This window comes from Ascaphus truei, chromosome 1 (genome assembly GCF_040206685.1).
Source record: "Ascaphus truei isolate aAscTru1 chromosome 1, aAscTru1.hap1, whole genome shotgun sequence".
In the NCBI taxonomy this organism is placed as follows: domain Eukaryota; kingdom Metazoa; phylum Chordata; class Amphibia; order Anura; family Ascaphidae; genus Ascaphus; species Ascaphus truei.
Genome location: NC_134483.1, coordinates 135,222,950 through 135,245,823, shown reverse-complemented (window position 1 = coordinate 135,245,823; position 22,874 = coordinate 135,222,950). Strand labels below are relative to the sequence as shown.

The 22,874-nt window shown below is 43.3% G+C and overlaps 1 protein-coding gene across 1 annotated transcript in view; it reads left to right on the top strand.

The window, feature by feature from the left end:
* MUSK (muscle associated receptor tyrosine kinase) overlaps positions 1 to 22,874 on the top strand; it is a 238,647-nt gene that overhangs the window by 203,790 nt on the left and 11,983 nt on the right. Inside the window, exon 16 of the mRNA XM_075595218.1 lies at positions 6,817 to 6,965. Coding sequence (XP_075451333.1) covers positions 6,817 to 6,965 — 149 coding nt within the window. The remainder of the gene's footprint in view (positions 1 to 6,816; positions 6,966 to 22,874) is intronic.

Genomic DNA, 22,874 nt, shown 5'->3' with positions numbered 1-22,874 from the left:
AGTCTCGAGCCCTTAATTGGAAAAAAAAGACCTTTAAATCTCTGCCTGAATATATAAAAGACTTCCTAACTTAATTCTATAATATTTAGACAAATGGCATCTTCACTGTTACGTCTGTATTCTTAATATGCACGTCTGGATATGAAATACGACAACATAACTTCTACTTTTGCATGAGAAACAGATATCACAGTTTATAACATAGACCACCCTGTCATATTCTTTGGATCATTTGCTTCATGTAATCGCAACTGTTACAAATATCTACAACACAAAAAAGGGGGATTACCCGCTCTAATCTAACTACATAAACAGGTGCCAAAAAAGCCACTATTTAAGCTTATTATAATAATGTTAGTGGTGGTGCTCCGGTTTGAAACATATATTCACACAGAAAAGACCCGCAAAGAGCACTCTGGCATACCAAAAATAATTCAATTTTTATACACACTTACAGATTAAAGGAACTAAAAAAGGGGGAGCACACAGTTCACACCTACACACTTAATAGACAATAAGTAACACAGACTTTCTAGTATATTCGGTAAGGGTGGAGTGCTAATCTCCACTATCAAACAATTCATCGAATAGTAAGAGGAAATAAATACCTTGACCAGCTGGTCAGAAAGGAGAATAGAGTAGAGTACATGACATAATAAATATACATCCTACATAAACCAACTTACATAATAATAATAAAGTATCCTCAAGTATAGAAAACACAGATAAAGTGCAAATATGAATCGCGCTACATAAGCGTGCATAATGGAACAAGCTGAGACATCAAGAGGAGGAGGGGGGGCGAGAGGGACAGCTGCACTACAAGCTCAGTAAACCCTATAAAGGGTTACCGCATAGAACATGAGTGCAGAGTGCCATAATTCTTAGCGGTCTAATGGCAGAGTGACTAATCCCAACAGAGTACTCTAATTCAAAATCCCAAAGGCTTAGCGGTCACATAGGAAAGTTACTTATCCCATCATAAGTGAGTGATCCATCTGTTACTGCTCAGCAAGAAGGAAGAAAGGAGACCCTGGTGTTCATTTTGCCATAAAGGCTTCTTCTGAGGTCTACCTCCTTTCTTCCTTTATGCTGAACAATAACAGACTCTCAAATCCTAAGCCTTAGATAATTTTCTAGCATTAATTCCTAGCTTGTTTTGAACTTCCCATCTTTACATAATTGAAGGGCACACTACAGTATATAATAAACTTTAAAAATGGGTATTAATATATATATCATGTGAATGAATGTCAACTCATATGACCAAATGTTTCCTAATGTTCTTATGAATTGGATCACAGAACACAATTGCACATCACAGGAAGCATGACAAATTGTTATCTTCATACATACCTCTTGGTATCACGGTATCCAGTTCATATATTCAACATAATTCCCTTTTCTTCAACACTGTTATACGATCACCTCCTTGTCTAGGTTTCAATACTTGCTCTATTGCCTGAAATCACAATTTTCTCACTATATGACCATGTTCCCGAAAGTAGAATCTCAACAATGTGGGGAGCAGTGGATGTAATCCAATATGTGGGAGAGAAGAAAAAAGGAAGAATCAATGGCGCAATATCGTAACACTAAGTATGTGGTCTGTGAATTCATCTGAAGTGTTTACTCACATGTTTAATGGATTATATAAGCATATTCCATACGGTGGAAAACTGTGGGTCAATCTGTGAACTGCAATTGAACTCGGAGGAAAGCTGACAAAAAAAAGAGAGATAGCGCCCGGGTACCTTCGCAAAAAAACGCAATAGTACAGATAGTATAAACAAACTTTATCTGGACATATTTAAAAATGTGAACTCACATAGGAAGAACCTTTAAAACATTGCAGAGAAAATCTCCTTAGTGACAGACTCCTCTCGATCTCACCGCCTCCACTGCCTTTAATCGTCTCACATGTCCGCTTGTTCAGAACTTCCGGTTTCGGTCATCTGGGAAACACAGAGATCCTGAGGAAGCTGAATGCATCAGCAAAATTTGTTTCGTTCCTGGTCTGCAGGGAGAATGGAGGAGACGCGTCTGTGTTTCCCGGACGACCGAAACCGGAAGTGCTGATGGTGAGAGACGCTGAGAGATGCCGAAAAGCTGTGGAGATGAATAGATCGACAAGATTGTTACTAAGGAGATTTTCTCTGCAATGTTGTAAAGGATCTTTCTATGTAAATTTGCATTTTTTAATGTCCAGATAAAGTTTATTTATACTATCAGTATTATTGTATTTTTCTTTGTTTTTCCACGAGATTGATTGCAGTTCACAGATTGATCCAGTTTGCCACAGTATGGGATATGCTTATATAATCCATTCAACAGGTGAGTAAACATTTCAGATTAATTCTGTTCATGTGATGATATTGCGCTGTTGGTTCTTCCTGTTTCTTCTCTCCCACATATTTGATTGCATCCATTGCTCCCAACATTTTTGAGATTCTACATCTGTTTGGGACCAAAGAGACGGTTCCTTTTTGGGGGTTTGTCAGGGAATTACTATTTAAACACTGGGAAGCGTCAACTGAGACACTTTTTTAGATCACATGTTCCTGAAAGTTCCTGGAAACTGAAGACATCTGTGACTTATTCCTTATCAAACTTTTGTGTTCACCTATTCTCCTTGCCAATATCCTAGTGGTTTCTCCCACATATAGGTGTAACGGTGTTTGCCTGGGCCAATCTCATATTGCCCCCCCTATGTGGACTCTTACCCCTGTTACATGGCATACTAGTGTGGTGCACCTGCTGGCTTACAGGACTCCTGAGTCTCCCGCTTGATGGTATTATGGGGAATGGCATCAGGACTGGCTTATGAGGTAATGCTGAGTTATACTCACTCATGGTACAGCGCCTCCATCTCTTCCAGACCCCCAGCGTAGTAGGGAGGAGTCTCTGAAAGAGAACCTCTATGTGCACCTTCTTCCCAAGTGACTCCACACACAGGACAGAAGCGATATCTTTCTTTGGCATCCTTTATTGTCATCACGCATGGACAACCGCCCATCATAGCGGCCGGTCTTCTAGCCGCTCATCTCGGGTTGCTAACACAAAGGATGTCCCTGACCGTACACTCCCAGTTAAGGGCACTGAAAGCAGGTCTAGCTCTTCCCTTACTCCCTAATGAAGTAAGAGGTATAGTCTTCCACACTGCTCCCTAATAGGAGGGCCACAAACACTGCCAGAGCCCTGACAGGTTGCTGGATAGACTCACCTCACTCAGATGGTGAGGCACACACACTAAATAGAGGAAGTGCTGTATATTATATAGCTTCAGTAGGCACCACCCCTGTTTCACTGTTAGTGGACACAGAGCCTGATGTCACTTCCTTCACTGAATAATACACAGCATATGAAGTGAGGGAAAACCCCATGATTACTCCTGGCAAACCTGCCCTTAACAGGGATTATTGCACAGGAGGAGAAAGACATGTAACCCCCAAATTACACAGGGCTAAATAGGGTTCTAGAGGGCATTTAAATATGTGCACCACATTATTAGATTGATGTTGTGTACATATTTATTGCATTCATTATACTATGGCTATAAAAGGACAAAAAATCACATTCACAAATCGGAAATGTCTATCCAGCGGTGCGCAAATTGGGGGGCACGCCCCCAGGGGTGCAGGAGAATTTGCAGGGGGCGCGGGCAGTTAGAGAGGCCCTGTGCTCTTCCCCGTGGCACTTAATTTAAATGCCAGGGGAGGCGTGAGTCCTCTGTAACTCACTTACCTGCTCTCTGCGGGTCTTCGGCGACGCATTGCCATGGCAACGCGGCGTCAAATGACACCGCGGGGTCATGTGATGTCACGTGACCCGCGATGTCATTTGACGCCGAGTCATTGGGAGAGGGGCGCAAACGCTGCAGCTCCAGGGCAGAGGGGCGCAGCTAAAGACGTTTGCGCACCCCTTGTCTATGCTATTAATCAGTTCCTTAATTAAGGAATTGATTAATAGCATAGACATTTCCCCTTTACGGATGTGATTTTTTTGGTCCATATTACAATCTGTTACCTGATATTACAATGAATGCAATGTCCACACTGGTCTCAGTAACCATAATGAGTCCTGTCCTGAAGTGGATAAATCCATTTGAGTTATCATATTCTTTATATTCCCCCCTCTTCTATATGTCAGTAATTGTAGAACAATGAATTGTCCAGCAATCCTGTCATCACTCTGAAGTACATACTGTACCAATACTTATTTACGATATGTTGAACTCTATTTGAACTCTATACTGAATATGTAGATACCAATTGGGTTCCTTGCTTCTTTTGTAAATCAACTTTTGGCTGGAAAAAAACAGACATTTCTTTAAATAGAGCTCTATTTCTAAATACATTCAATGTATCCTGCTGGTAACCAAGTTTTTAAAATCTACACAACATTTTCTGCATCCTTTCCTCCACCAACATATCATCTACAATCCTACAGGGTAAAAATTTACTATATGGTAATGAAAAAGTGTAGGGTTACACACTAACACACACTATGACATACAGAGCCGCCGACTGGGGGGGGGGGGGGGGATTTTTAGGACACAAAGTTGAGCTTCATAAGTAGGGATGAGGAGAGACCACCATCACCCCTGTAGCTCAACAAAACACTGGCTCTTAAAAATTCTAGCTGGCTAAATTGTCCACCCCTGATTTAATGCCAATGAAAATAAACAGGAAAGCTTTATACCTACAAATGGTAATTGTCACCGCACTACGGAGTATCTCAGTTCTCAAACTTTAATGAATAGTAGGAAAATAAGTAATGAGCAGTTAATTAATCATCTTTATGCTCATTTAGAAAATGGAGGCGAATGGCGGCGCACAGCCAGGAAGAACTCCACGAGGGCATGCAAGTGTCGTTAGAAAAAATATTTATTATGCCAATAAATATATAATATTTTTTCTAACGACACTTGCCTGCCCTCGTGGAGTTCTTCCTGGCTGTGCGCCGCCATTCGCCTCCATTTTCTCCTTGCTTCTATCCAGACTGGAGCGAGCCAATCCAGCTCACTTTGCAGGGACAAGAAAATCAGTGAGTACAGGCAGTCCTCGGTTATCCGACACAATGCGTTACTCAAAATGGCGTTGGATAGCGAAACGTTGTAAAACGAAACACGTTTTCCCATAGGAACACTGTTTAAATGAAAGGTTCCGTTCCTGAAGGCATTTTTAACACTAAAATATACCAAATATTTTACGCAGGCAATAAGATATGCAGCACACATAAATTATATAGTGTATATACTGTATTATATATATAATATAACATAATCAATAATATATTATATAGTATAATATAATATTATATAGTATAATATAATATTATATATATGCTATAATATGCTCTTACAACGCTTTGCAACGTTGTTTATGTGTATGTGTGTATACACACATACACATACACATACACAATGTTGCAAAGCGTCGTAAGAGCGTTGGATAAGCCGCTTTGGCGTTGTAAAAATGAACATAGGTATGCATTGCATAGTTTTGGATAAGCCATTCGTTGTAAAACGAAGCGTTGTAAAACGAGGACTGCCTGTACTCCTTTCTACAATCACAATTACAATTGCATTGCGATGTACATGTTTATGTGACTTGTTGCAATTTTGCCAGTAGATTGTTTCTTCAAGCAAGTTATAATGTTGCTAAAAAATAAGTTGTTAAAAAGAAGGTGTTACAATGCTCACTGAATCAAACTTGAATATCTTCGCAGAGGAACTGTTGTTTATTTACTAAAATCAGCTGTTGCATGTCAGTTTCTGATTACATTGGGCCATTGGTTTTTGATGCACTGTTCTGGTTTGGCACAAACCAAACCAATTATCTACAGTTCTTGTATGCTCATTTAAACAAGCCTCATTGTAGAAAAACAGTCTCTGCTTTACTGCTGGCAATTAGAGATGGGTGACACAGTCCAAATCCATATCCCAGAATTCTGCAGAATGTTTTGACCAAATTCGGTCCCGCCCTCCCCCCCAAAAAAAAAATGTGTCTGCGGACTGAGAACTAAAAACTCAAGCAGATTCATTCAAATTCGTCATTGAATACAATCTGGACACATTTTTGAGAACTCGAAACCCGTTGCAGACAGAGAGAGAGAGTGAGCGATGCTGCCCATCAGCTGGTTTACCTCATACTGTTAAAGCTGTGGCCTTTCTCTCGATTTTTACAAATCTTGCAATGGAGTTCAGATTGTTCTGTCTCTGAAAAAAAAAATATCTGAAAAGGCGTATTGTAGGTGGATTTTTAAAAATGAGAATTATTATAAGGTATATTAAAAAATGGTATATTACATACCAATAATGCCAAACGTTTCTTTTTTTAGACCTTTAGTAAATCTTGTTTGTTTGTGTGAAAAATTCACGAACAATTTTTTTTTATTGTGATGGTCCAGATTAAAATTAAGTTGGTAACAACTGATCTGAAAGGGAAAATCTGTGATGTTCTTCGTTTGTCTTGCAGTTGGGTGCCAGGTGTGGTAATGTTGTTGTGAAATGGTGAAAGCAGCAGTAGGAAGGTGGGAAGATTAGGACAGGCTTTCATAGAGAAGTGAGATTAAACTGTCTGGGTCAATTTTGTTTAATTTCAATATATTTGAATGTTGTGTTTAGATTTAAGGGGTATATGAATTATTTTCAAGATGATCCCACCGTGTGATATGTGCATATACATATAGAGAGAGAGCATGGTGAGACCATACTACTTCCCCATCCTTTCCCTTTAAAGATCCGAAGACAGATGTATTTAAAAGGTAGAGTAATCAGCAACGACATTAACTTGACTTTTTATTGTTTGACAGGGCTCCGGGGCTGCTTCCATATGATCCATTCACCATGGTGGCAGTGAAAATGCTCAAAGAAGAAGCCTCCGCCGATATGCAGGCAGACTTTCAGAGGGAGGCAGCACTAATGGCAGACTTTGATCACCCAAACATCGTAATGCTTCTAGGTATGAATTATTCACAAAAGCATGCATTATTCACAATACACAATTCACAATGGCATAGGCCAAAGTGATAAAAAGCTTTACAACAATAAATGCTGCCGTATCAAACACTATGACTGGAAATCATCAAAGAGCGATATGAGATATTTCATGCAATCTGGCGGTAATTGTTATTGACTTAAATAGAAGTTACCACCAGAACAGGCCCGATATCCTGAATCACAATTTAATGACTCCACGTTTATGGGATTCAGCTTTGTACACCCAAGCCGTTAAAATCCAGCTTTATCCAGTAAGTCACCTTTTCAACCTGATCAAATGTTTCTTTGTTTCCTACTTCGATGTAAATCTACTTTTCCCAGACTCAGATTTAACATTTGCCATTTTTACCACAAGCCAAATCTTATCTTTTCATTTTAGCAAGAATTGCAAAAGGATCATAGCATTTTAATATATATTAAGGAATAAATTCTTTATACAATTTCACACACTCTGAAGCATATCTGGCTACATACTTGAATATACTGTAGTGTCACAAGGTTTGAGAAATTACAAGCTATGTGACATCTTGATACAGTTGGAACACAGTCCACATGCTCATTGTGGAATGTCCACAACATTTTACACCCTCAGAACAGAAGTAGGTGCATAATTAACTGTGCATTACCCTGTTTCTCACTGTATTCAATTGGATACTTACTATAGTTATTGGAGGATACTCTTCTCTCTGCCCCAAGATCTGCAACATCCCAAACTCCAAGCAGGAAACATCCTAGAAATATGACATCGGCAGAAAGTCTCACACAGGTATTAAGATGAGAAGTGATAGAAAAGGGGAACAAGTAGTATTTTTTATTGAGTATCACAAATATAAACAGATAGAGAGCTCTTATATATTGGGTCAGAACTGGGGATACCAACATGCTTGTATTCTATTATACTGTGTAGATTTTTGCAAAATTGAAGCACCCATAGTTGGTGAAATTAGCCCTTTTTTTTTTTTTATAAAAGTTGATTAAAAATCTGCAAACTTCAGAAATAATTTTTGCTATGCATTAAAAGTCAATGTGCAAGGTCACATACAGCCATTTTTACAACATTTTGGTTAAAGTGCAACATTCTCACAGATTATTGAAATTTGAGTAATTGTCAAAATTCAGAGCAATGTGAGCAATGTTACAGTGCACATTTCGCACATATCTGATGTGGCTCACAATAATTATATGGATATGGGGCTACACTTACATTGTAGGTAAGGATTCTGATATCAAAAAATAATGTGGATTATAGTAGCAATGTGTGAATTATTCACAGACATTTGACTTCGCCATGAATATGATGATTATTCGCAGGCTCAAATATTCGCGGCTCAATCTCCAATCGGCAATTCGCCTCTTTTCTAAAGAAAACATTTCGACATGCAAGTATTTGGGGCCATTTGTGTGAAAATTCACAATTGAATAAAACCAATATCGAATAGTCAATTTCAAATTCGCTGAAAAACGGAAGCGAATTCAGCGGCGGGTTTAGGTACATTCGCCTGAATTCTTTCATGTCAAATTCAAGGCCAAATATTCAACCACGGATCACATTTTGTAAATAACACAGCGAAGAATTTGTGGATCAAATTTTGACACATTGGCCCATCTCTAGGTGAGAACACAAAAGATATGTATATAAAAAAAGAGCGGTTCGGCGCCTAATATTACTAAGTGAACATAGAAAAACTATGTGAACTAAGTGTCCAGAAAATAAATAAAATGAACTCCAACCATAAATAGTCCAATGGCAAGATGTAGCAAACCTCCAATGGGTCTCTTAAAGTGGTCTCACAGCACATGAAAATTAAAAATAAAGAATATCATAGTGCAACACCATACAACAAGAAAAACCCATAAATACACCAATAAACCAAAATAATAGAAAATAGAAAAGTTTTTCTTTTTTGCAGAAGATATGTATGCCATACAAAATTACTTGTGTAGGTCTTGCAAGGGTCTACATGTTGAGACAATATTTTCTGTGGTTTAAAAAGCATTTTTAAATGGAAACTCAGCTCCTTGATTGTCAAATGCATAAATACTTTCCATCAAGGTTATGACTAAATTTACAGTTAGTGTAATAAACCATTTATGTTGGTTTCTTCACAATGAAATAATGGAACCCCTATTTCTAGGTCATCAAATGCTCAAGTGTCTCTCCATTCATGAAATACCAAATTTCACTTACAGTGGCATTTTAGCATGCTTTTTCTATTTTAAATTTAGAGCCTAGTTGTTAAAAATATAGATGTCCCTATCCTTCTTTTGTAATACTTTGTGTAAATTATATCATTTGTGATATCATGATTTCCATTAGGAAAGTATTCTAAATATTCTGTAATTTTCCTGCTTTGTTTACTTTTTTCTACATTCTGTAGCAATCTTCTTATATTTCACTAATAGTTCACAGACCACTTCTCTTAACTTCCCAGTTTCATATGTCATCATCCCCAGGGCCGCAGACAGATTTCCCAGGACCCAGAACTAGAGTTACGACTGAGACCCCTCCCCTGTCTTGCAAGCCCCCCCCCCATTGCCCACCTCTTGAGCCCACTTCTCTATTTCCCCCTCTTCCCATGTATTTCTCTATCCTCCGTATCACACTTACTCCTCTTTTCCTCACTCATCCATCCCTACACTCCTCTCTCTCCTCTCATTTTCACCCCCCTTTCATCAATTACCCCACTCTCACTCAATCCCGCTCCCTCAATCCCCCATCCTCACACTCATTCGCCCCCCCCCGACCACAGACACACACACCCCCATCACAAAATAAAAAAAACTAAAATACATACAAAAAACCTCCCCCCAAATACATACAACAAAAACCCAGCCCCCAAATACATACGAAAAAAACACCCCCAAATAGATACAACCCAGCCCCCTAATACATAAAGAAAAAAAAAATACAAAATACAGACTTACCTTCTGTGGTCTCAGGCCTTTGCTGCCCCTGCTCACACAAAGCTGCTTCTCTCTCATGCCGGTGACACGCCGATGTCAGAGAGAGGCCCTGCACATGACATTGAGGGAGGCACACAACTGTGGAGAGCCAGGGCCTAGTGGCCGGACAAAGCAGTTGGGCCCTTCTATGCCGGTTGCCAGTTCTATTGTTGCCACCGGACGCTGGCTCTCCCAAGCTGCAGGCCTCCCTCACTGACTGTCCCACTGCCGAACCTCAGACGCTGATGCGTGCAGAACCTCTTTCTCATGCCCAGCTTCTAGCATGCATCGAGTCAGAGGCGGAAGGGGGTGTGTGTAGTTGCCCCGGGGATGGTGGTTACGCCTCCAAGGTGGGTAGCTGAGGAGAGGGGTTAACCCCTTAATTACCATAGCGGTTACTAACCGCTAAGGTAATTAAGGGGTTAGTGGCCAGTAGTTATTTTTCTTTATTTTAATGTTACTGCCCATGGAAGATGTAGAGGACGCGGAGTAAGACGAGGATGGCCTTCATCCTGGCAGGGGTAAGTACAACTTCAATTTACTTTATGCTGGCTGGGTAATGTTTTTTTTTTAATTGGCAAATGTGCTATTATCCAGATCTGGATAATAGGAATTTTGCCCATTATTGTACTTTATGTGTTTGGGGGGTTGGAGTAGAGGGGGTGGGTAGAAGGTGTCATGGAAGACCAGGCATTTACAGGGGATGGTGCTTGGGTCGCAGGCCCTTTACCCGGTTCTCCTTTAGGAGGTGCCCATCAGTCTCCATTGGATCCAGCGGAGGTTCCATCCAAAGGATCTTGGCTGGACTCGATTTCTGAAGCGGGAGTCTCAGGGGACTCTTCTGGCTCACCGGCTGATATTAAAGTCTCTGTTTCAGAGTCACTCTCTCCCACTCATGTGAGGGGCAACAAATAGTTTATTTGCCAGTCCTTTACCCTGCCATCAATGTCTCGTATGCGGTAGACCGGGGGACCTCGCATCTGGGATTCTACCTCGGAGACCCTGTTGCACCAGCGATCAGCCAGCTTGTGTTTGCCGGGGATTCCTAGGTTAAGTAGGAGTACAGCATCTCCGGGTCTTAGTTCCCGATATCGGACCTTGTGGTCATACCTTCTCTTATTATTGGCATTCATCTGTGCGGAGGCCTTCTCCGCTAATTGATACGCATGTTGTATGTTGGCTTGGTCGCTGAATGTATTTATAATGCTCAGTATTGGGTACCCCATCAGTAGATGTCCACAGATAGCCGTGCCTCTCACCCAAACATCATAAAGTACGGAGTGTACCCTGTGGATTCATGTCGGGTGCAATTATATGCATGTACCATCGCTTCCACGTGCTTGCACCATACAGTCTTTTGTGAGCTCTTTAGGGTACCTAGCATGTCGAGCAGCATTCAATTGAACCTTTCGGGCAAAGCGTCTCCATCGGGATGAGATGGAGTAGTTTGGGACTTCTTGATGTTGAGCAACTTAAGCAGCTCCTTGATGAGCTTGCTCTCAAAGTCTCTACCTTGGTCAGAGTGCATCTGATTCGGGAGGCCGTAGTGGATGAAGTATTTCTCCCACAGCACTTTAGCCGCCGTTATTGCCTTCTGATCTTTGGTAGGAAATGCTTGGGCGTACCGTGTATAGTGATCGGTAAACCACCAGAACGTTCACGATACCTCTTGAATCAGATTCAATGCACAAGAAGTCCATGCACACGAGGTCCATGGGACCTGAGCTTTTTAGATGGCTCATTGGGGCTGCATGGGTGTGAAGTGTCTTCTTCTCGATACATCTCAGGCATTTCCGGTAATGCCGCTCTACTGACTCCCACATCTTGGACCAGAAGAATTGGTCTCTTATTAACCCAAAGGTCTTATGCCCCCGTAGGTGGCCGTGATCGTCATCCAGGGATCGCAGTACATGGTACTGCATGCTCTGAAGCAGAACCAACTGTCGTCGGTCAGGATGATTGTGGTAGGGGACGACCCGGTAAAGGAGGCCACGCTCTTTTTTAAATTTGTACCACTCTCTCATGATGATTGCGACAGTGTCGGTGGGAGCCCATTTCACCAAGGAAGGATTATTCTGATGTAGGGCCTCATGTATAGCGTTAGCCATTGGATCATGTATCTGCGCCTGTACTATCTCCTTCCACTCCAGGAGAGTGTTATCGGCCCATCTGGGTGACAGAATGCTGCAGGGAGCGCCTGTGGTCAGCATCCCAATGAATCTGCTAATCTCAACTCGGAAAACGTGACTTTATTTTCTACGATGGCAGCCGTGGAGCACATTGCCCGCATCCCGGGTCTAGGGATTTCTTCCCTGGGGTCGTCGTCTTGCATCGTACTCAGTCTAGGTCTCCTGGATAGGGCATCGGAGCCTATATTTAAGGCTTGTATTTCAAGGTGAATTGGTAGTTAGAGAGAGCCACCAGCCATCTGTGCCCTGTAGCATCCAACTTAGCAGATGTAAGAATGTATATTAACGGATTGTTGTCGGTTCGTATTTCAAACTGAACACTGTATAAATAGTCGTGTAACTTCTCCACTACTGCCCACTTGAGGGCTAAGAACTTAAGTTTATGGACCGGGTAGTTCTATTCACTTGGAGTTAGACTTCAGCTCATGTACGCCACTGGGCGAAGGCCAGCTGGATACTTCTGGTGCAGGACGGCTCCCAGTCTGTTGAAACTGGCATCCACATGCAGGACGTATTGTTTCTCCTGATAGGAGTAGGCCAGGACTGGGGCTTCCGTCAGGCTTTTCTTGAGTTCTGTGAATGCCTTTTCGCATGCAGACATCCACTTGTCGCCAAAAGGTGATTGTGGGGAAACGGTTTTATGCTGAGGTTCCTCTGGGTAGATCTTTAGTAGGTTGTTGAGGACCTTGACTTTGCTAGAGTATCCTTCTACAAACCGCCGATAGAACCCACAGAACCCCAGAAAGGAGAGCAACTCCATCAGATTTTCTGGGCTCGGCCAGTTCACCACAGCTTTGACCTTAATGGGGTCGGTAGCCACTCCGTCACCAGACATGACGTGACGCACAATCGGCAGAACCGGCACTTGTCCTGGGACAACTTCAGACCTTCTTTGTCCAGTCTATCCAACACCTTCAAGAGGCGTTCCTCATGTTCTTTGAGAGTTCTTCCGAACACAATAATATCATCGAGGTAGACTAGGCACACACGAAGGTTCATATCCCCCAATGGTTTTCTCCATCAACCGCTGAAAAGTCGCTGGGGCACCAAAAATGCCTTGGAGCATTCTGGTAAACTGATAGAGGCTAAGGGGGGCAGATGAACGCCATCTTCTCCTGGTCTTCAGAGCTCACGGGGACCTGGTAGTACCCAGATCTCAGGTCCAACATGCTGAACCATTGGCTTCCTGTCAGCGCGTTGAGGATCTCCTCTATCCACGGCAGAGTCAGGTATGGTACGCTTGTTCAGAGTCCAGTAGTCTACACACAGATGGACGGACCCATTTTTCTGGCGTACTACCATAATTGGAGAGGCGTAGGGACTTCAGAATTCGGTCACTATGCCTGCTGTCTCCATATCATTCAGGACATGTCTCACGTTCTCCACATCTCTGGTTGTGATACGTCTGGAACACTCCGGGAATGGTGTGGTATCATTCAGATAAATCGTGTGCTCGGTGTTCCTGCTGCAGCCCACGTCCATCTCACTGGTGGAAAACACCTCCCGCCGTACCTCCAGCTTACTCCGTAGCCATCTCTTCCAGTTTTCAGTGTTGATTCACCAAAATCAAACAGTAATTCGGCAGGCTTTTCTCGCATCGCAGCGGAGTTTACATATGCCATTGTTTTCACAGTGGTAACCGAGTATATCCGACGCAGTCTCTGGCCGGATTCAAATGGCACATATGAGGGGAGATGTTTTGGCTAGTCACCATAACTCTCTCTGGAATGGAGGATTTCCACTCCCGTATCTCTGGAACAAACTTGTACCCTCTCTTGATATCATCCTCGGTCATGGTCTCGAGAGAGAAATACCGGTCGCCTCTGTCAAGTTTCCAATAGTCAGTGACTGCTTCCATGCGCCTCACTCCCCCTGGTGGAATCTCGATCAACCCTTCCATGTGATTGAAGATTTCTCTATAATCCTCTTCTGCCGCGACCCTGTATTTTTGAATTTGTTGCCCCTGTGTGGGACTCCTTGGAAAAAGTTGCATGTCTCTCTCCCTTGGCAGCGTTGTGAGATGTTTTGGAAGGATGGGCCCACAAGGTGGTCTCTTGAACTTGCACTCTATCTATTAGGTCTTCAAAACAAAGTTGAGATTCTGGAGAAAGGGTACATCTGATACGTATAGCAACCGGGTGCATAGGCAATGTGCCCCACAGAAGTTGATAGATTCCAAGACGGTCGGCTTCAGATGCTGGGACGATATTCTTTTTCACTAGAGTCCATAAAACCAACTGTATTCAGTGGAGGAATTCTGACATGTCTTCCCATTTGTCTTGCTTGAGGCTGTGGAACCGGGCAAGTAGAGATATGGTATCGTCTGGAATGCCATATGTCTTGGTTACAGCCTGTATTAGCACCTGTGTGTCAGCGTTGGGGTGACAATCGTAATAGATTTGTACCATATGGGCTGCTGGAGGGCCACTCAGGTAGCACCGCATGATCGTCGCTCCATTGACGTCATCAGTTGATGGCTCCTCCTCCTTGTATCCTGTAACCCTCGGCAGGAGGAGGAGCCATCGACTGATGACATCAACGGAGCGACGATAGCATAGATGCTAGCCGGATGAAGTTTTTGCGGTCAATATGAATATACGGGAACACTGTTAATAATATGCAATGCTTGGCAGAAGCTAAAATGACGGAGTATTAGGGTCAGATGACTTATTGATGATATGACTTTTATTGCTGCATGTATAATTATGAAGGGAAGGGAAGGGAGGTGGAGCCTAAACTATGTCAATGGATGATGAGTAGGCAGTTCCACATGTGTTTAAGATGAACAATTAGAACAGGAAGCACTGTGTAACGATGCGCGGAACACGCCCCCTGCGGCGTGTCCCTTCCTTACCTGTTTACTTCTGATTGCCGCCCTCTAGCTGCGAGTCAAGATCTTGTGTCTTTAAGGATTCTGAAGCAAGCAACGCCATCTTGCTTTCTGGCAAACCCTGCCCTCTTCCTCCTGACAGGAAGTAAGCCTCTCTTTGACTTTCTCTCTGCTATTAGTCTTTTGCTACCAGCCATGGTGCCTGCTGGTACTCATCACATACTGTTACTGCCTGGACCTCCTTGGGACCTTTACTTATCTCCTGTGGATTCCGGAGGACTGGAAAAGTCACTCTTATACTACTAAGGTTAGTTTACCGTCGGGTAGTGTAGGTACCTGCTTAGTAGGGTTCACCTTGACGTGGTAGCAAGCATATATTCCTTGGCCAATGGATTAGACTAAGAACCCTTATGTTATGTTTAGTTTCGCTGCACCTTGCTGTTCTGTCACTATGCCTTTAAGAAGTCTGGACGTTCTCCAAGAAGCAATCCTTCTCTGGATGTTACCTTGTGCTCTGGACTCCATGCCCATGTTCCATGTTCCTGGTTTCTGTTTCCAGACTCCCGTGCTAAAGCGTTGGCTTCCCGCAAGCCCCGCATTGGTGCCTGAGAACGCGCGCACTCCCGCTCTGCTGACAGAGCATGCGCGCACATGCAGCTGGATCTCTCATGTCTCTGAGTAGGCACCGCACCTCCGGACGCGTCGCGCATTCTCATGCGCGCGGTGCGGTCACGTGACTACGTGCGCCGATCCCCAGCTGCGCGGCAACTTACTCCCTTCGTATCCCCTGCGGCCTCCCCACCTCGCTAACGGGTCCTTCCCTTTCTCCCTGCGCTTGTGAGGAGAGCACAAGCGTGACATTATGCTCGGCCAATCAAACGGACCCCCAGAGGTGGCCCCGCCTGTTTCCATGTTCCATGCCATGTACGTGTCCATGTTCCTAGTTCCTGAAGCCTGCTGCTAGCTCCATGCAGAGGCCCGTTCCTGTACCCCTGTAACGTTGGGAGATCATTTAGTTCCCCCTAGTCTAGTAAGGATCGTTCGGAGTCCGATCCTGAAGGAGGGGATACTGTAAGGAATCGGGAACACGCCCCCTGCGGCGTGCTCCCTCCTTACCTGCCGCATCTCCATTCCCGCTCTCCTTATAGAGTATGCACGCACCCGCGGTTCCCTACTCGTACCACGGAGCCCGGCCACATCACGCATTCTCTCACGCGTGGCGCGTACACGTGACGGCGTGCGCCGCCCTCCAGCTGCGAGTAAACTTCACGCCCCCTTGTGGCGTATTCTCTGTGTGGCGGGTGCTGCCCTCTTGCCTAGTTTCCCTGATGTCTCCCTGTATGGCGTGTGCCGCTCTCTAGCTGCGAGTCAAGATTCCCTGTTGATTCTCTGTGTGGCGGGCACTGCCCTCTAGCTGCGAGCCTACCTTCCTATGAATCGCTGCCCCTAAGTCTCTTGGATCGCTCGGAGTTCGATCCTTAAGAGGGGGGTACTGTAACGATGCGCGGAACACGCCCCCCTGTGGCGTGTCCCTTCCTTACCTGTTTACTTCTGATTGCCGCCCTCTAGCTGCGAGTCAAGATCTTGTGTCTTTAAGGATTCTGAAGCAAGCAACGCCATCTTGCTTTCTGGCAAACCCTGCCCTCTTCCTCCTGACAGGAAGTAAGCCTCTCTTTGACTTTCTCTCTGCTATTAGTCTTTTGCTACCAGCCATGGTGCCTGCTGGTACTCATCACATACTGTTCCTGCCTGGACCTCCTTGGGACCTTTACTTATCTCCTGTGGATTCCGGAGGACTGGGAAAGTCACTCTTATACTACTAAGGTTAGTTTACCGTCGGGTAGTGTAGGTACCTGCTTAGTAGGGTTCACCTTGATGTGGTAGCAGGCTTATATTCCTTGGCCAATGGATTAGACTAAGAACCCTTATGTTATGTTTAGTTTCGCTGCACCTTGCTGTTCTGTCACTATGCCTTTAAGAAGTCTGGATGTTCTCCAAGAAGCAATCCTTCTCTGGATGTTACCTTGTGCTCTGGACTCCATGCCCATGTTCCATGTTCCTGGTTTCTGTTTCCAGACTCCCGTGCTAAAGCATTGGCTTCCCGCAAGCCCCGCATTGGTGCCTGAGAACGCGCGCACTCACGCTCTGCTGACAGAGCATGCGCGCACATGCAGCTGGATCACTCATGTCTCTGAGTAGGCACCGCACCTCCGGACGCGTCGCGCATTCTCATGCGCGTGGCGCGGTCACGTGACTACGTGCGCCGATCCCCAGCTGCGCGACAACTTACTCCCTTCGTATCCCCTGCGGCCTCCCCACCTCGCTAACGGGTACTTCCCTTCTCCCTGCGCTTGTGAGGAGAGCTCAAGCGTGACACACTGTGGATAATTATGGGTGTTATTAAAAGATTCATAGGAGTTCTGTTCATTAAGCCACTTTTTGCACTTGACAAAGACCTTAGGGTCGAAACGTTGTGTATGCTTTAATAAATCTCTTTATTTTGGAAATCCGTGTGCCCCATCTTCATTCCTTTTTGTATGCCGTGGATTGGATGCAGCCGATCGTACATTGATGGGAGCACCGGTAATTGTATCACTCTTTATTATATTGTGGTGTGCAGCATTTACTCTTTGTTATATGTAAACAATTCATGAACATAAAGCGACTTTAACTTTGACCTCATCTGCATAATGCATTTTAAGATCATATTGGGTTTGCCATGGCTATCGCTAAATAACCCGCAGATCGTTTGACCTACCAGACATTTTTATTTATAAAATGTTTTACCAGGAAGTAATACAGAGTTACCTCTCATTTTCAAGCATGTCCTGGGCACAGAGTTATGATGACAAATACTATACATGGTTACAAATACATAATTACATTAAGTTAGCAGGGTTATACATTATCTACAAGACATTGCATGCACAGTTAGAGACAATATATATTATATGCGTATGTAACAGTTACAGACAAGATTAAAATGAGAGACAGCTTTAGTTTTGAAAGAACTTATACTGATGGCGTCTGTGAGAGTCTCCAATACAGTAGATTGTTCCAGTTGTGAGGTGCTCGAGGACATCTCTTGTTCCTGTTACCATCTTGCTCACAGTTCTGCCTTGCCCCAAAACTCAGCTGCTAAGCAACAATGCACTGAATTCAATCAGTCCTCGAACACTAGAGATGGGCATTTTTTGTTGCAAATTTGGATCCCCAGTGGATCAGCCGGTTCCTTTGGTCCGTGGATTTCAGTGGATAAATCTCAATAAGAGCAATTCGCATTTTGCGGATTTATTATTATTTTTGTTAATACCCTCCGCGGATTCTGCAAGCCGTTGACGTATTTATAGAATCCAATTCGCGGATTCAGCAATCGGATTCTACAAATCCATCAATGCATTGTATCCAATAGCGGTTTTTGATGAATATGCTCAGATTCAAACCGACCAAATCTGTTTGCTAATTTTACATAGCGAAACGGATTTTGGGGGGAAAATGCGAAAAAATCTAGGAAAGGGATTTGGGCGGATTCATCCATCTCTAATAAAAACCAAGGAACAGATAGGGATGGACACAGTTTTGACCTCTATCCCACAAGCCTATCAGAATTACTGGGACATGTGTGATAAGAAAAAGGCAGAAGACTTGCTGTTTCATAGATCACATGATTTTCCTATTAAACTCATTCACACTAGATTATAGTGTAAATATTTTTGGAATATGTCAAGGGGATATGTGGAAGATGGCCTTCAGAATAGGTACACATGTTCATTTTTAATACCTTGTTATGCCAATTGGTTTATGCAATGCCCCTGCCATGTTTAATCATTTTGTGTACCTTTCATGAGACCTGTTGTGATCAGTTTGTTGTCATATACCTCGATAATATCCTCTTCTTTTCAGAGAACCTTTTTTCCAAATCCACATTTGAGTGCAACACTGTTCATTTCCTGAGATTCACATTCTCCCCAGAAGGTTTATAAATGGATCCCAATAAAGTAAAAGTTGTTCAAGAATGGCCCTACAGACGTCAAAGGTGTTTTATAGGATTTGCCAATTATTACTGATGCTTTATCAGCAGTTCTACATCACCCCAATCCTTTTTTCTATAATTGCTTTAAACAACTAAAAGGAAATTTCCCCTCAGTACCTATCCTGGCACTTCCAGGCCCGATTTTATCATTCATTGTTGAAGTTGACGCACCTGACATTGCCCTTAGGGCAATCCTGTTACAACATCAAGACCCTAAGATGTTATTGCTGATGTGCTCTCAAGGTAATACGATGGAGAATTGTCCATACCAATCCCTGCCTGCACTGTCCTGAAACAGAGGAATTTCCTGGCAGCTACTACTCTTCGAAGATGCACCCAGAAAGAAATCAGCACAGACTCTTATGCACAGTCTATTTATCAGTCTCTGTCTGTGTCATTTGAGGAGCACAGGGATATTTGTTCATTAAAGGGGAACTCTATATTCCACCTGGTAGTATCCATTTGGAAGTCCTGAAATCCCACCATGACTTGGGAACTGCCGTCACCCGCGAATTAGGAAAGCTGAGGAACTCCTTTCACCCGAATACTGGTAGCCTACACTTGGCCTTGATGTTGAAGAGTATGTGCGATCCTGTGAGGCACATTGAGCTAAGCTGTGTGGTCTTTCGCAATCATTACCTACCCCCAAAGCTGTCTTATAGATCTATTCCTATGGATTTATTGTGGAACTCACATTCTCTCAAGCTTTCAATACCATATTGGTAGTTCTGGACTGACTGACTAAAATGACAAACTTTCAAACCTGCTAAGAGACTTTTGTCAGCTAATGAGACTGCTAATCTCTTCCTACAGGGAGTTTTTAGGTTGTGTGGGCTCCCTGAGGAGGCCAAAGAGCCAGTTCAAGTTCCATTTCTTGCAAGCTTTCTGCACCCTGTTGGGAGTCACACTCAGCTACCATTTGGATATCATGCCCAGTCCAATGGACAAACAAAGTGCACCAATAAGACATTGGAGTAATATCTCCGCTTTTTCATGGGTTATCAGAAAGATGACTGGATACTAAAGGGGCCACTTTCATTGGTGCCTTATACTGCCCACCTCAGCTAGTTCAAATGCTTGCTATTGTCTCTAAGTGGACAATTATACCTACCACTCCCTCCTGATTTTCTGCCTTAACAACTCCCAGAATGCACCTCCTATACCTCTGAGCTGTAGTTTCAGACAAGCACCTTACGTCCATCATCCAATCACTACAGTAACTTCTCCCAAATATATACCTCTTACAATGAAATTCCTCAAGTAGAGTAACCTCTTTTGCTGAGATCCCAATTTCCTCACTGTTTCTTTCCAGTAGCTGCTTTTATGTTGTAGTTCTGCAATGCTAGTGCAGCATAGGAGTCAGGCAACAGCATAGATTGTGGGATGTGCCTATGCTCTAAAACCCTCACCCTGCCATAGCCCTTAGTAGTCCCGACTGCCGTCCTGCCTTGCGACCTCTGAGGTGGTGGTGCCTGTGTGGGCCAAGAGGATAAGCAAAAAAGGGCCTATTTGAGCCTTCAGCTTAGCAATCTCCTCTTGCCACATAGAAAAGTGCTTACAGATGGAACAGTATCTGAATCTTCATAATGTCTCATAAAACAATACTGCCTTGGGGCAACATTTAAACATAAGACTGACTTGACATACTACATTTACACGTCAGACGAGACTAACGTAACTTACATGACTGGGACAAGACCATAGGAAACACTATGGGGGTGGGGAGGGGAGAAAGGCGCCGCCTTGGTTGGTGTGTTTGCTTCTTTCTGCGTCTCAGGACTTTGATTCAGCTACCACAGCTCTTTGGGAGGTTGTCACTTTACCATGGGGCAGGACCTACCTGTCTCGTTACTATGTGGTCATGGATCCTGTTGTGTCAGAGGAGAACGCATCTAATACTATTAATGCAAAATTGTGTCTGCTCTTATCCCCGGGATGTCTGTTTCGGCGAGCAACGGTGCCCACACTTTTAGAAAATTTGCGCCAGTGTCATTGATCCAACTAGTCAACTGTTCCATCTGGCAAACATGCCAAATTCTATTTCTCATTCTGGGAATTATTGGTTCAATTATTTTACATTGCGGTATTATACAATGGTTTGTGATACAATGTAAGATGTGTAAAACCTAATAAAAATGAAAGTTGAAAAAAAAAAAAAAACAATACTGCCTGACATCCATTGCACTGGATAACAACAAACAATGTAGCAGATGTACAGTATATGCTGTTGGCAATGCTGTGTGCACTCCCTCTCTTCCAACTCCTGCTTGTTTATAACTTGCACTTACAAAACCAGATGGCATTTGGAATAAATAAATGCTAACTGGTATAACGAGCAAGCTCATGTACTCTTTTGTCGTACATTATAGGTTAAAGCAGTAAAATTCAGGGCATTATTGAAAACCCTGCTCTCTGATGGGTTAATATTCCGGGCATTATCCAATCAGTAATGCCCGGAATTTAAGCAGCAGAATGTGTAGTTTTCAATGTGTTTATTTCCAGCCAATCAGCTTTCAGAACAGCTGAGACAGGGCAGGGGATTCGTCTGATTGAAGTAAGAGCTCTGAGACAGGGCAGGGGATTGGTCAGGACATATCAGCCACGGGTTGACTCCTCCCCCTCCCGAGCTGACTGAGATTTTCTGAGCAGATTCAGTTGAATTTGGTGGGGGGGGGGGTCTGGAAAGCAAATAAGTAAGTGGCTGTCTGCAGTTTCTTTGTGGCTGCAGTTTGTGTGTGTGTCAGTAGCAGTGTGTGTGTGCTGTGCTGTTGTATCTGTGTAGAGGTGCTGTGTGTGTGTATAGAGCTCCAGTGTGTGTGTGTCAGTGTCAGCAGCGGTGTTTATGGGTGTAGCGTGTATGTAGAGGTGCTGTGTATAGAGGTGCAGTATTGTGTGTGTGTGTTGTGTGTGTAGAGGTGCTGTGTTGTGTATAGAGGTGCAGTGTTATGTGGGTGTGTGTAGAGGTGGGGGGGAGTATAAAGTTTAGTAAGTGGCTGCATTTTTTATTGTGGCTGCAGTGTGTGTGTGTGTGTGTTGTGTTGTGCTGTTGTGTAGCAGTAGTTTGTGTGTGTCTGTAGAGCTGATGTGTGTGTGTGTATAGAGCTCCAGTGTGTGTGTGTGTGTGTGTGTGTGTGTGTCAGCAGTTTGTGTGTGTTGAGCTGCTGTGTGTGTGTGTGTACACACAGAGGAGCGGCAGTGTGTGGATATAGATATCTGCAGTGTAAGCGTATATAGAGGTGGTTTCATGTATTTACCATTTTATTTTAATAAAAAAATCTATATAACTATACAAAAGTGTCTATTATTTATGAAAAAAAGTCTACATTTAGCCTATAATAGTAATAATCCCCGAAGAACAGGGCATTACTGGCCAATAATGTCCTGGCTGGGTTAAAGTCCCTCGGCTCCGCCTCGGGCCTTCAACTCTTCCAGCCAGGGCATTATTGGGCAGTAATGCCCTGTTCTTCGGGGATTATTACTTAAATATTATAGTCATCCATGCCACAGTGCATGGTGCTGTGGAGTATGTTGACACCATACAAATAAAAATGAACAGTAATACAATTTTATAGAAATAACACCCATTAATATATATTTCCATGCTAAACTTCATTTCCATAAAATGACTGCAATGAAGGCCTGGCATAAGCCACTGGAAAGATTCTCATTCATATATATATTCATTCATATATTTATCTCTCTCTCTCTCTCTCTCTCAAGACAGACCTACTGTACATTCTTTGACAAAACATGGGCACTATAGGCATATTAACTGAAGTTACATTAAAAAAAATGTTCACCTGAAAAGATCATGTAAAATAAACATTCATGTATTCTGTATGGTAATTTGGAACAGAACAACTTGTGCTTCTCCAG